This window comes from Marmota marmota, unplaced genomic scaffold (genome assembly GCF_001458135.2).
Source record: "Marmota marmota marmota unplaced genomic scaffold, marMar, whole genome shotgun sequence".
Classification (NCBI taxonomy): domain Eukaryota; kingdom Metazoa; phylum Chordata; class Mammalia; order Rodentia; family Sciuridae; genus Marmota; species Marmota marmota.
In genome coordinates this window covers 18,516,600-18,532,638 of record NW_026000249.1, presented here as the reverse complement: position 1 = coordinate 18,532,638, position 16,039 = coordinate 18,516,600, and the positions used below count along the sequence as shown (strand labels likewise).

Sequence of the window (16,039 nt, the reverse complement as noted above, 5' to 3'; positions counted from 1 at the left end):
TGGAAAGCCGGTGGTGGCAGTTGAGGCTCTGAGGATTTTTCCTGAGAGGCTGTTTTGTTTGGCGTGTGTGGTTCTAAAAATAAAGTTAGTTTCTTTTGACAAGTGGCTCCTGATTGTGCCCAGCCAGACTGCGGCAAAAGAATAATTATTTCCACAAAACAATATTTATATCTTCAATTGAGTAAAAATGTTAGATGTGTTATTATGAAAACAATGTGCTTGTGCACTTTTTTATCTGTTGGTCTACACTCAGAATAAAAATTAGCCTATCTAAATACAGCAAAATAAACAAGATTGAAAAGACTGCTGGATGAATGCTAAAAGATTCAGTACAGTTTATTATACTGATCATTTTAACAGGAACAAATTAAGATTCACTTCAAACTCCTAGGCTAGGGAACACAATTAAAAGAGACACTCCTTACCTATAGAAAAGTAAAGCTGGCCTTTCAGTACTGATTACAAGGTGAGAGAAAATGAACACTCTGATGACATTGCAATCAGTGTTTGTAATTTGTAAGTGCTGTTTAGAATACAATTCTAAAAAGGGTAGGTGTTGCTTTACAACTTTCAGAGGAAAATACCTATTGGCTCCAATGTATCATACGCATATTTCAGTACAAATTATGAACTTACAACTGAACATGGAAAGATTATAAGACCTGCTGCCAGTGATTTTGCAAGTAACTTTTCTTTCCCTTCAATAAAATAAAGGCAGGGAAAAATAATAAAAATATTCAGAAACAACAATAAAAGGGGAAACTCATCTTACCTCCATCCAGCTCCTCAGCTCCAAAATGATTCCTGTAGAAGAGCATGATTTCTATCTTGTAACACTTATAGATGGTCACCAAACAAACAAGCAGCAGGAGAATAGCACCAAGCCCTCCAGCAAGTTCAACTGTGTACATTAGCTCTGGAAAAAATAGCAATAGAGAATGATACAATTTTCACATCCTGAAAATCATGAATTCAATTTAATTTCACATTTTTCTGCATGAGACTTGATGTGGGTTATGGGTTACCATTATCTTTTCCTTTTTTGCATGAGAATTTGACCTCTCCATAACTTTAAGCTACGTTTCCTTGGTAACTGGATAAGGTGGTATGTGGTAACTGTGTTGCTAAGTAACATTGCTTATGGTAAAAATGAACCTTGTTTGGTTGATTGCATTTGGACTGAGAACAATATAACTATCTGATTGAAAACTATAATATTGGGATTGCCTGAGTGCAGTAAATTTTATATATAAACATATCTCTTTGGAGATCCTATAAACTATGCTTTTGGAGATGATAAGAGCAATATTGGTTCCTGTGGATGTGAAGCTTTTAAGCCTGGGTGGTTTCTGCACTCACCAAATATGAATCTTGATCTCTCTCACTTGGGAGTTGGAACCATAGGAAAGTGAGGTGTCAGTGCCTGGAAGGCACTGTTGACTATTGCATACAGTGTCCAGAGGACTGCCTAATCAATGCTACTTGCTGACTTCTGCCAGGAGCAATGACTTCCCAACTACATCTTTCTAGATGGGTGTCCTGGAGGTGGACCATAATCTTGGAGGCTGAATGCTTACTTGTATTTAAGAAGTAGGCTCCCTAGTGGATACCAAAGCAAAATATATTGTTAATATTTTCCTTTCGGTAAGCTTAATTTTTTCTATTTCTTTGCTTCCCATTATACCAGGGATGTTACTACATTCTATCCAAAAAGGGGGGTTTTCTTGACATCTTATATATCAATTGTGTGTATTACATAAATACTTATCAGAAAAATTAGGGGGTAAAATTTTCTTTTTTTCTCCTTTAGCATTTATGAACATTATAACAAAATTAAGATTACTTGTAAGTCACCATACACATACTTTGAAATCACATTACCTAAGTGTGTATGCATGTTGTCCTTGATCATTCTATTCCAAATATTATTACTGAGGGGTAGCTATTCTTTCCTGAGGCTGACTATTACCTCAAAAACTACTAGTTTCTTTAACTGCCATTAAGTACTAATATTTCTGAAATGAAAGCATTAAAATAATGATATTTTAGATTCCGAGAGAAACCATCATTGGATGAGTTATGTAATTTCATCACAATAGTCAACATAAGCTTAGCCTGAAAACTGAATCTATGCTAACATGTATTCTTAGGTTACAAGATCACTCCTGAGCTCTTACAAATGGGATGAAATCATGATTGGAACATTAGAGTAACATCAGTGAAAACTAGTTTTAAAAGTGTGCACATCATATTCTCATAAGAACATTGTATGTGTGTGTTTACATGTGATAGCACTTTTCCTATTACAATTACAGAAAAAACTTAGCCATATTTCTTATCATTTTGGCCTTTATTCCTAATTAAACAGTTTAATAAAGTAAATGCATATAATTACTGTTTAATTGAGTGTATTTTTCTCTATTTATAAAAAATAAATGGGAGTTAGAAGAAAGTATTTTATTAAAAGGCTGGACTTTATGAATTAAACAGTAAAGTGAGGAATTAAATATTTTAAGAGTCTAAGTAAATCAATATAAAGTGTGGAAGAATGAGGTAACTCTAGCAGCTTTATCTGTTGACCCTTGTGAAGAACACACAAGATCCTACTGCAAAGGTACCAGGAACGAAATACAAAACACTCTTTCAAATGATGTTTTCCTCCTGTGATGTGAACAGAAAGGATAAGTGGGTAGATAATACTGTGGAGTGAACTGGCTCTCTTAGGATATGAGTTAAACTCTACCATACACAGAAGCCTGTATAAAACTGGAACTTACACCCAGAGGGTGGCTTATATGCCAGAAAAATCTGATTTAAATACATTGGATATTATGGAAGAGATAAGCATTTAGACTGTGTCTTTTTCTTTCTTTGCAATGCTAGGGATCAACCCCAGGGCCTCCTGCATGCTAGACAACTTCTTTACCACTGAGTTATACCCCCAGCCCACACTATAGCTTTTTTTTTAAGATTCATTCTGTTTTCTAATTTACTATATTAAACACAATTAAAAACTCTAAAATTACTTGCATAAAAGTAGAAAAATAATCAAGAACTCTTAATTTCACCCAAAAAACTGCTAGTGAGAATACACAATAGTATTATTACATTGGAATATTTGGGGTAAGTTTCTAGCAAAATATGAATCTACTCTATGCATATCAATTTCACTCAATGGAATTAACCCAAGAGAAATATAAGTAAATTTCTGCAAGACTTGTACAAGAGTGATCAGAATAGTTTTAGTCATTGTAGCCACAACCAAAAACATTCCAAAAGTCCACTAACAGGAGATGATACATGAACTATTGTATGTCCATGGGAGAAAATATACTCAGAGTAAAGTACAGATATGCACAACATGCATGAATCTCACAAAATTGTTTGGTGAAGGAATACAGATACAAAGTGATGTCCATTGTATGATTTTACTTCAAGTTCAAGAACATAACAATATAATCCATGGTGATATAAATCAGAATCTAATGGTTTGAGGATGAGTGAAGGGAAAATTTATTGGAAAGAGGTAAGAGGAAACTTTTTGGGTAAAGGAAATATTCTGTATCCTTTTTGCATGTGGATACACAATTTTATGCATTTATCACAACTCATTGAGCTGATCTATGAATTTTATCTCTTTTTAAAACAAATCATACTTCAATTCTTAGTATTTTCATTTTTAAAATAAAAACTCATTGTAAGTTCTGACCCAAAGTCTATGTGGGGAGAAACTCACAAGAAAGAATGGAATCAGAACAGCTGCTGTGCTGTAGATAATTGCCTAGGCAGAGAATGATTCCTCTGTAGTGCCCCTAAGCATACCCTTTGCATCTGGAGGTGTGGAACGAGGCCTGAGTATGAAGTATGCCTTAAGTGCCCATATCTAGTTAAATAGCTTTGGAGACAATCAAAAACTATGCCCCAAACATAATCCTAACAACCCAATAAACAGAACTCTCATTTTCTTCAGATGGAGTTCATAATAATGGTCTCCACACACTTTTTTTTTAATTTTTAGAAATTGAATATGTGTAAATTAGAGAAAAAAGTATGAATGTAAGTCCTTATTTTTATAGAATTTCTCATACATGAGCTATTCCAATTTTGCTAGCTGTCATCAGCCATTCAAAAAAATTATACCTACTACCTTAAATATTCTATTTATTTAGCCCATCAATAATATTGCCAGAAATGTAATAAGAGAACAAGGTTGCTGTAGCTTAGCAATTACAAAAACAGTCCTGTGTTACTTAGAGAATGAGCAATAAGCAAAAATAACCCTTCTGAGCCACAGATAGTAATTTACTAATAATAGGAATTCTAAAAACTGGTACAAAGAAAAAGCATTTAAAAGGACTTATCTGAGATCATTAGAGAATCTCAAATTCCCTACTCCCACCCCATACAGAAACATGGTATTCATCTACTATCCTTATAAAAAGGTCAGGAAGGAAACTTTGTCATTTCCCACAGTGCATACAACAGTGCCTGCTCCTCAGTTATTTCATATTTTTATGTGAGTATAGTATGCATGTACACATATTATAAATGTGTGCAGGTTAACACATTTTCCATTTGATTTAAGTTAGTAACATTGACTTATACAGTTTGTGTTAAGTGTTGACTCTCACAAGGAAAGTGGTGCATTAGATTTGGTCTCCACATTCTTCTGCTCCAAGCTGGATACATTCATTAATAAGAGTACAAAATATTATTATTTATCCTTAGGTCAGGACAAAATTATTAGGGGTTAAATTCTGTCACAGTTAAGAGAAATTATTTGTGCCCAATGCTACATTTTATCTTTACATTACAATGTGCATGTGAATAGTGTTGCCCCAGCAAATGTCATTTTCCCTTTGAAATGGGATCTGTTTTTCAGCTCTAGTTCAAGTTGCCTGGAGTGGCAGCATTTAAAAAATAAAAAGATTCCATTTCAGCACAATTCAACATCTGAGGATGGAAAGAGAAAGTGCAGACCTTTTAAAATCTGTTTAGCCTTTGTGTTATTTTGTTAAAATGATAGACTGTACCCCCTTTAAGGGACTGAGACTGAATATTGAAAATTGTAAAGCAAAATCACTAGGCAAAACCTAAGGGAAACTGGCATTTGGTTAAACACAACAAATGAACAAGTGCCAAAGAGTTACATTTAAGGGCACCAGCAGTCATTTAGTTACAGGCAATTAACAATAGTCCTTGGAAAGCTCCAGTATAGGCTAAGGGAAAACACATTGATTATTGCTGCAGTGGTAGACTACTTTCGGAATAAATTGCTTCAATTTAAAACTAGATTTGCTACAAGCATTTTGAGCAATGACTACAATTTTTTTCTTATCGAGACAGTTGGAGCAAGCAACCCTTTAAAAGAAACAGCTAATTAAAATAAAGTACATGCCATCTCTTAGTATATTGGATTACATTGCAAATAATAAATGCATTTATTTGGTTTACACTAATCTGGGTGCAATTACCTAGTATAGTTTTGGATCCTATTTTTTATTGGCCTGGACCTGGTGTTATTGTTTGTAAACTTTTCTGCTAGAAATGTTTGAAGAAGCAAAGATTTTGACAAAGTAAATAAAACTTCATGAGTGTTTTTGAACTCAAAAGTTTTTATTTTATTTTATTGTATCAAGGTTTGAACCCAGGAGCACTTTTTCCCTGAGCCACATCTGCAATTCTTTTTCTTTTTTCTTTTTTTATTTTGAGACAGGGTCTCCCTAAGTTGCTAAGGGGCTTGCTAACTTGCTGAGGCTGGTATTGAACTTGTGATCCGCCTGCCTCAGCCTCTTGAGTTGCTGGGATTATAGGCCTGTGCCACAGTTCCTGGCTGGAGTTTTCATTTTGTATCTCTAGTCTTTGAATGTCCCCTCCACCCCCCCACCCTCTCTCTCTCTCTCTCTTTCTCNATATTCCAAAGTATAATTGAAGATTTTAGGTGGCTTATTCTTAAATAGTTCACCCAAAAATTGGTTCATTCCTTATATAAAGTCCTTTGAAATGTTCTGCCCTGATTTATATGCAGTAAAACTCAACTTAGTGGAGGAAATGCATGATAGACACTATAATGATCCCAGTTTATTCATTAGCCTCACCAAGTACATTTTTTCTTCTCTCATTGTGTTATAAAGAGCTAAAGTTTATAAGGATTTATCCATCCACATAAATTTATATGCATATTTATTTCACTGGAGCAGTATAACTTATTTGTTCCTGGCAGGAGGATAATTATGCTCAGCCTACAAAGATATTCAACTCAATTCTACAATACATCAGTGCAATTTAGAAGCAGTTATAATTTTTTTGGGGGGGTAACACATTAAGAAACTGAATTGCTGTTCACATAATATCAGGAAAATGTTTGGAGAAGATATAAACCAGTATATAAGGATAGCAGTTTTGCTCTTGCAAAAGTCTTTTTTAGAACAAGGCAAGGAAAAAGTAGAACAATGAAACTGAAAATAGCCCTGAATGAAACAGCTTGATCTATAACCAAACATTTGGAAAAAGATTACCTTCAAAGTAGTATATTTTGCCATTTTGAAAACTTGTTTTCAGCCAAATCATCAAATTAACTTTTTACTTTTTGCCAATCAAGAGTGCAAATATGGTCACTAGATAGGACCCATCATTAGGGCCTAGTTAGACTAAGGTCCCAGAAACCTTAGCAACTTAATTGTTACATGTTATTGAACCATTACAAAAATTAAAAACAAAAGACTAGAGAAAAAATGTACTATTATCTAGAGCAGGAATATGCTATTCCTCTTTCCAACCAGATAAGAAGTGTATTAACCTGGGAATTTATTCCCTCGAAGGAAGAAACTTTCATATGTGGTATGTTTTAAAAATGAATTAAAATGAATAATGGCAGTATTTGAAAAAACATTAATCCATGAGTTCATATTAGTTATAAACAAACAAAAGCTCTCTCTAGAATGCTGAGTAGTAAATACATAAGAAATGATAGAGTTAGAAATCATCATTTTTAAGCCATAATAATAACAATGGATTCACACCAGACTGATAAACCAATGTTAAAATTATTGGATCAAAGTTTGGCGAGGCAGAATATTAGCACTGTCTCAACAAACCTCTCTTCTGATTATTTATTAATGAATAGATGAAAGTGGGCACCATCTTACAGAAGTGACCAAAGTTAATATCAACAGTAATCGGACAAAGTGATATTATTTGTTGCCTGCTGTAATGCAAGAAGAAGCCACATTACTTGTGTAGTATTCTAGCTGGATATACCTAAACATTTGAAAAATTAGGCAATGTCAGACCAACCTAAACTGAGGGACAACTATAAAATTCAAATTACTTGGCTTCTACTCTTTAAAAACGTGTTTTGAAAGACAGAGACAATTTGAGGAGCCACCCGAGGTTAAAAGGAGACTAAAGAGACTTGACAACTAAATGTAATGAATAATTCTGGATGGGAACTATTATATGAAGAACATCTATTGAAACAATTTCTGAAATCTGAATATAGACTGCATATTAGAAAATGACATTTCATCATTTTCAACATTCCTGATTTTGATAAATGTATTCCAATTACAAAGGAAATATCCTTGTTTTTAGATTTGCACTGAAGAATTTAGTCAGTCATAATGTCTACAATTTACTGTCATGTGGTTCAACAATAATATGTACTATAAATTTGCATACATAGTAGGTCTATATTTTTATCTACCTATATATAGGATTGTCTATAACCTATGTTTATAGGTTAAAGGGGAAAGAGTTGCAATGTATGGAAATTTATTGTAGCAGTCTTATAATTTTACAAGATCATTTGCAGTTTTCATTCCAAAGCAAAAACATAAAATATAAAAGAGAGGTCAAATGATAAGATTATAGCATAATAATTGTTATTACAAATAAAATGCATTTTGGGTTGATTACCTTTAGATTAAAATTGTATCATTTAATAGCTATTTTAATCTGTTCTATATAAAGCTTTCAATTTAATCTTCACCAAATGTATATTCACCTTGGGATTTTCCTCAGTAACTATTATCTGATTTACATTGCCCATGAAAGAAAGTTAGAACACTTTATATTGACATTTATGGGTTTTTTTACTCTTTTAATTGGCAACTAACCAACCTCCAACCAAAATCACTGCTCTACCGTGAATTGATTTTTTCTTTTTTTTTTTGATTCCAGGGATTGAACCCCAGGGGTGTTTAACCACTGAGCCACATCCCCTACCCTTTTTATTTATTTATTTTTTATATGAGACAGGGTCTCACTAAGTTGCTGAGGCTGGCTTCAAAGTTTCAATCCTCCTGCCTCATCCTCCCAAATCACTGAGGTTATAGGCATGCCACCAGGCATGAATTGATTTCAGTGTGTTTTCCTGATTCTGTACCAATCTAGAACCTTTCATTTTCATTTCTTAAAACCCTACCCATCTTGCAAGGGAAGGCTAAAATCTATACTTTCAATGGCTCTTTCCTTGCTAAAGTAATTTGCCTTCCTTAAAACATGTATTTCTGGTTGCTTTTTTCATGACTTTCCCAATTTCGTATTAGCAGAGCTAGTTTTAGCTATGGTTTTACATTATAAACAATTGCTTTATCTTAGCATCTTTGCTCTGGTCCTTCCTTCTCACTAGGAGTGTCCCCCATCCTCAGATTTCTGTATGCCCTTCTCTTTGCTTCTTAAGTCATTGTTCATACAGCACCTTCTCAATGTGGCTCACTGTCTATTCATTCCAAAGCACAAACCCATGGTTGCACTTTGCACCCACTTCTCTTTATTTCTTCCGATAGTGTTTATCACCATAGAATATGATATTTAATTTGCATATTATGAAGCTAATTAATGATTATCATCTGTCTTCTCCTATTGGTATTTAAATTCTATAAAGGTGAGGGTGTTTTGTTGTTGTTATCATTGTTTTATATTTGTTTTTTGTCTTTATTTTTAAATTTTTCACTGATTATCCCAAGTGCCTTGAAAACTATCTGACACACTGTAGTTACCGAATGATTTTTTGTTGAGTAAACAAAAGACTAGATGATTAAGAACAATTTTCCAATTTCAGAATTTCATTCTGAAACTCCAATATTTCTGTGAGCCATTTTTCTAGTAGATGTGACACAAGGTTCAAGCAATTGATGAGGCATAATTATTTATATTCACTTTATTAAGTTGGTAATAAAACTTCATTATATAGAAAAATGGTCAACTTATTATAAATTTAAAAATTGTCTTTCATTCATAAATCCAATGATGGTATATTCTTGTATAGACATAGAGAACTAAGAAAGTTTGTATTCAGTTGACATTTGGATATCAATCAGGTACTGCTTCACATCTTTGATATTACTATACAGCTTGTGTGTGTGTATGCACGCACATACATGCACGTGCTTGTGCACACTGAGGATGGAACCCAGGACCTAGCAGATTCTAAGCAAGCGCTCTCCCACTGAGTTATATCCTAGACACCCAACTTTTATTTTCAAAGATTGATTCATTCATTCATTCATTCATTTTATCTTTATATAATAAGTTTTAATAATAAAGTTCTAGAGATAAAGTTTTGGATGTAATGTGATCAGTGCTTTAAAAGAGCTCATGTCTAGGTACAGTCAGGCATGTAAGCAGATATTTAATAACAAAATAATAAAAGTATTTATTGAGCTTTAAATTGGCACTGTGCTAGACCTCTTTTGTATGTGTCTAAGAAATGCCACATGCATCATTATCATGAGCCAGGTGGAGGAACTCATTTGGAGTATGTTTTGTTTATACTTGTGTGGTTTCATTGGGGTGTTTCAAGAATAGGAATCAGGTACTAAGTGGCACAGTACAGGAATGCCTACAAATGTTTTTGGCAAGTACTTTGGGCTGTAGTACTAGGAAAGCAAATATGTGGTGTGATGGATGATAGTAGGCAAAATCACGTTTTGATTTCTCTACTAATAGAGGTTATTTGTCTTTTTTTCCTTTTTAAATCAGATAGCATGCACCTTTTCACTAAATATTTGTTTGGGCAATTCAAGTACCAGTTAAGCCAGTTTCCAAAATTCGGTCAGAACAGTGGGACCATGATTGTCCCTTGGAGAAATTTGGCATATATTTTCCAAATGTACACTGTGGAGTTATTAATACAGACAGAGCTTTATTGCTGAAAACTTTCCCCTTTAGAATGTAAAAACAGTGTTGAAATTTTTTTAAAGAGTATAACATGGGCCATATGCAAATCATTATGTATTTAAGATGGTGTTCCTTAATCTTAGATCTTATATGATTAAGTATGATGGAGAGAATTCAGACAAAGAAAGAAGATACTGCTATAGTAAATAAAAAGGGCCTTGAGTGATCAGCTTGGAAGACAGGGCTATTGTATATCAAGGTGTCAAACTTCACTGATATCTAAAAGAACATATCTTAAAAGAAAAAGTATTTGCTTTCCCTCTACTAGGAATTTCCTTCTTAACATGTCATACAAATAGACAGGCACAGATGGAATGTTACAAAACATCTCTTGAGAGAAAACTGTCAGAGTGAAGGTGGCATTGCCATTTCACTCCTTTTTGTTAAGGGAATGCGGTGTTTTTTCTGAAAGCCATCCTCCACCAGAGGATATACTGTCACAGTTAGAATAATTCTTTCTTCCATTGGGAATGTTTTAGGTTTCCCATAGAACCCAGAACATCTGCAATGCTTAGATAACCAATAGGAGACATGTTGTCTACAGAAATATTAAGCACTTTTAAAAAACATGGTATGATGATTTGTAGTATATTCAACTGATGGAAATAAATTTATAAATATTGTAGACAAGTAAAACCTTAATGCACTGAAGTATACAAAATGGAAAGCATTAATAAACTTCAGAATTTCATGTTATTATTTTAATTTTCTTCCTTTAAAGGATCTAATGTATTTCCTAATTATCGAAAGCATTAGAATAAAATGTGTTCAGCAAAAACATTAGTAATAGTTTCTCTCTTGAGATAGTTTCATTCAAAATCTTGGTGATTCCAGAGTCAGAAACTATTAAGGCAAACACAATAATCAAACCATATGCTGGATCATTCCTCCCAATGAGACCAACAGAAAAAAATCTATTTTTTCTCTCTCTTGAATGCTTTTGATCACTCCGTTTTCTGAATACATAAATATGTTTGGGAAAATGGTAGAAAATTGGTCTTGCTTTCTCATTTTGTAAAGAGATGCAAGAGTTTATTAATTTTTTCTCCTATAAAAAAATCTATACTGTGTGTATATATGTGAATGCATGACCAATGTGATTCTGCAACCTGTATACTCAGAAAAATGAGATATTGTATCCCATGTGATTCAAATGTATGATATGTCAAGGTCATTGTATTGTCATATGTAACTAATTGAAACAAATAAAAAAATATATGATGAGCAGTGGGGGTTGTGGCTCTGTTGTAGAGCACTTGCCTAGCACATGTGAGGCACTAGGTTAGATCCTCAGCACCAAATAAAATAAAATAAAATAAAAAACTAAGATGAAAGGGGCATGTTTGGAGATAACCAGTAGCAGAACCTGATAGTACTTAATTCCCCCTAAAGAAAGAGTTCCTTATGCCAAAGCTAAGAACAAATTTGTTTGCTCATATAGTTTAGTGGTATCCGTAGTTGGCATACATGAAAGGCCTATTCTTGATAATTAATTCTCTTAATTAATGGCCATTGTTCACAAATAATAGGCCATTATCTTATCATTTCACTCTGTGCATTGTTTTTTGATCCATAAATATCAGCAGTGGTTTGTGAAAACTTTGTAGAAGCAAGGTGTCCCTTAAAATGTAATGTTTTCTAACACAGCTAGAAAGTGGGATTAAGAGTGGACATGCAGGCCAGGTGTGGTGGTACATGCCTGTAATGCCAGCGACTTGAGGCAGGAGGATCGTAAGTTCAAAGCCAGCCTAAGGTGCTAAGCAGTTCAGTAAGACCCTGTCTCTAAATAAAATACAAAGTATGGCTGGGGATGTGGCTCAGTGGTCTAGTGCCCCTGGGTTTAATCACTGATATCAAAAACAACAACAACAACAAAAATGAGTAGACATTCAAGGGAATAGGTTTCAGTATAATTTTATAACACATAAATTCCTGGATCTTATAGCAAAAATGATAGAATTTTCCTATAAGCATTTAAAAATATTCATTAGCTATATCAAAATAGACTTATTTTTCTCATCATTTTTTCTGACTATAAAATATGCTTATTGTATAATTTGAAAAAAGGTATAGGGATGATAAGAAAAATTGAAAGTCATAGGAATCATACCACCTCAGATAACAATTGCCATTAAGTCAGCAAATTTCTTCTATCACTTTCCATCACTTTCTATCACCTTCTATCACTTTCCAATGTATTATGTTTTTTTATGACTTTAAATATTAATACTACAAAAAAGCTTATTTTTGCCTTTTACTCTGAACAGTTTGGAATGGAGATATCCAACATGGTTTGCAAGATGTGTTCTGATAAGAGGTTTCTTGATAACCACTTTATATTAATTATTTATTTACTTGTATATTTATCTAAGCATCACTTAAAGATGTCCAGTTCAGCAAGGAAAGTATATAAGAAACATTTTAGCACCACTAATGAGCTTTTCTTAATCATTTTTGGCAATATTTTATAAATACTCACACAATTAGTAGGTTAAAACAATCTGATTTTAGAGAAAGTGTGCATTTCAATTTTTATTGAGACTAATTACATTGTTTTAATGATGGGAAAACAAACTGGTATGTGACTGACTAAACAGTTGAAAATATATTTCAATATTATCAAGTTTTATGTAACTACTAAGTTGCCACTGACAGCAATCTATCAAGAAGACAATTGAATAGAATTTTATTGTGATATCTTTAATGTATTCTTGTAAGCTACTTTTAATGCTCAGGTATTTAAATAATATAGACAGATTTGTTCATTTGTGGAGAATTAGAAATGCACCCAAGGAGTTGTGAGTCATTACCTTGATCTGTGGGATAGTATAAATGAATTTTCAAGTTGTATTCATTTTATATTACATACTAGAATTAGAATTTCAAACTGATTTAAGCAGGCAATTTATGTTTTATTCGTTCAGACTTTGATAATGACCTCTTCCATTTTAGTTTGCATGAATTTGGAAACCATTACAAGTCAGTACTTTGAACTGCGGTCACATATCATAAGAAATTGTAATTTCTATTTTGCAGTTATAGAACTAAAGATCTGACGCAACTTTAAAAACACTTTAAACATAAGAAATCCCTGAGAAGAGAGCCACTTTCATTTAATTTCAAGATTGGCAAAATGGGGTACAATGTCTCAAAGCTCCAAGAATCTGTAAAATCCGACAAATGGCCTAATATATATGATTAGTCACTCAGTGTTTAATAAGTTCTTTCAAGTTTCCTACACTGGAGATTAGAAGCGATTAGTTGAAAAATGATAAAATAAAAGAACAATGAAGCAAAAAGACTTGCTTTAAGTCACACACAACTGAATAGGCAAAAACAAAACATTCTCAAGAAATTGTCCTATTTTTTCATCACAGTTCATAATTCCTCTCCTATTTAGTCAGTCTTCATTCATGTCACAGTTAAATTAATGGTTTATAAAATGACCTTCCTATGCTTTCCTAAATGTACCAATGGATTTTCTTTTTGAATTAAAAATAAAACCACTTCAATATCTTTTAAATGTCCACTTGCAATTTAGAGAACTTGACCTCTAGAAAAATTACTCATCATAAAGCATGTGCTAAAAATAGAACATGTGTCCTAAAAGTAGAGACAAATAGCTAACATATTTTTTACAGATGGCAAATGTAATTCTCAACACTGAAATCTAATACAAGTTACCATGGTAATCTATTGAAAATCAACACATTTTTTTTATTTCCTGCTGTATGACCGGAGAGAGTAGTTAGCATTTTTTATGTGTCACGTCTAATTTCTCACTTTACTGACCTGGTTGTCAAAGTTCGACATACAGGAACTGCTTATTAAAAGTTATATCTTGCATTTTATGACCCAGTTGTGCCACTTCTCAACCAAATGCTGGAATTCATAGTCCTATAAATGCATAACCATCTCCCTTTCCCAAACAATGTTGCTTTAAAGCACCAGAATGGTGAGAGACATCCCTTGGGAAGTAGTGACTTAACTCTAAAGGATACTTAACCAGATGCTATACCCATAGCTGGCACTCAGTGCATATTTTGTTGAATGGGAATGACTTGTTGCTTTTCATGAAACAGCATTTTATGAATTATCTCCTTTGAATAGTGTGCAGTGAAGTGAGATTTCAAGTGAGATATGACACATCATCAATAAATGGTTTATTTGACCTAGAAATAATGAGAATATAAAGGTGGATCTGAGAAGGAAGAATGAGTGATTTTTGACAGGTGGTAGCCCAAAATATGCTCTCTTGCTTATGCCCTCTGATCATACATGTCAAATTCTGCTATGTATGTACTAGTTGATTTGGGTGGGCTTCCTGCAAATGTTTTAAACTGAATTATTTTTTTCTAAATAACCTGTTTGTCATTTTTTGATACAAGGATGTAAGTTCCAATGGAGTCCCTTGGCCCTCACTTCACGATAATTTTTGTTTTATAGCCTCATTTAGATGCTAGACAGATACCTGTTAAAATGAATTAAACTTTAGGATATGTTGGCAGAGTTTATCTTGTTTGTGCTATTTTTTTTCTTTTTTTTTGCCTGGTTTGCAGCTATATGGGCAACCAATAATATGTGATCATTCAGTCCCCATACTATGACCATCCTTTCTCATTAAATGTAAATGAAATTTAGTGGAATGTAAAATGGGAAATTAGTAATATAAACTGTTTACCAAATATCTTTTTGCTCCTTGGTAATTCCTATTTGTATAGGTTGAATATAATATACAGCCTATTAGCATAGGCTGAAATATATATATATATCTCCATATGTATGTTGCAAAATTCCGAAGTGTATTTTTAAAACAGGGAATGTAGGAACTTGGTCCAACAATGAGGGCCCTCTTTATTTAAGAGGTTAATTATTTTAATACTTGAAGAGAGTGGCCTCTCAAACATCTCTCTGAGTAGTGAATGCATTCTATAAGGCACAATTTCATTGAATATGTGAGGCAAGTAACCTCATTAAGAGTAGAGAGTGAGAGCAATGTACCAATGTTTAAAAAAGTTCAAAGGTGTTGACCATGTAAAAAGAATGAGACAATTAGATGGAAATAGTCCCACTGACTATACTTGTATTTATTCCTTTCTCATAGAAACAGTGAACTTAAGAAAGCTAATTTCTCATTGTGTATTAGATGCTACCATGTTTTTTAGAAGAATCTGTTGTCTTGGCAAGGGCCTTAGTATGCCAGTTGTGGTCCACAGACCAGTAGAAGCAGCATCAATAAGGAACTTTATTGAAATTCAACTCTTGAGTTTCACCCCAGATTAATGAATGTGAATTACGTTTTAACAAGCTCCCTAGATGATTTGGGTGTACCATAAAGCTTGCAACCACTAGTATAGGGATTTCTAGCTGATGCTCCAAGAGTGGAAACCCAAACAATCTAACTTGTCTATTCCTGTAGTATAAACTCTTATTATGTTGAACATTTAATCGAATTTGGTGTGATTTTGTAGGGTTTTCAAGGTGAAAATATTTGTGCATCTATTTTGAATTTCCCTGATTTCAGTAGCTTAGGTGCTAAAAACATTTCAAGGAAGGAATTGAGTTTCTGATATCCATAATGTATAGCAATAGTTCTCAACTGGGAACAATTGTATGGTCCCTGTCCCTGGATATTTGACAATGTCTAGAGACAATTTTGGTTGTCACAACTATGAAGGTACTATAAACACCTGATGGGTAGGAGCCAGGGATGCTACTAAACAATGTACAATGTACAGGACAGCACCCATCACAACAAAGAATCCTGTAGACAAAAGAGACAAGATTGAGAAACCCTACTGTATGTAGATTACTCAGAAAACATTTAATCAATTCATTCATCACATTTAGTAACTGA

General features: G+C 33.4%; 1 protein-coding gene across 1 annotated transcript in view; it reads right to left on the bottom strand.

Annotated features, from left to right (window-relative positions):
• Il1rapl1 (interleukin 1 receptor accessory protein like 1) overlaps nt 1-16,039 on the bottom strand; it is a 1,309,684-nt gene that overhangs the window by 22,191 nt on the left and 1,271,454 nt on the right. The window contains exon 9 of the mRNA XM_015488096.2: nt 773-916. Coding sequence (XP_015343582.1) covers nt 773-916 — 144 coding nt within the window. The remainder of the gene's footprint in view (nt 1-772; nt 917-16,039) is intronic.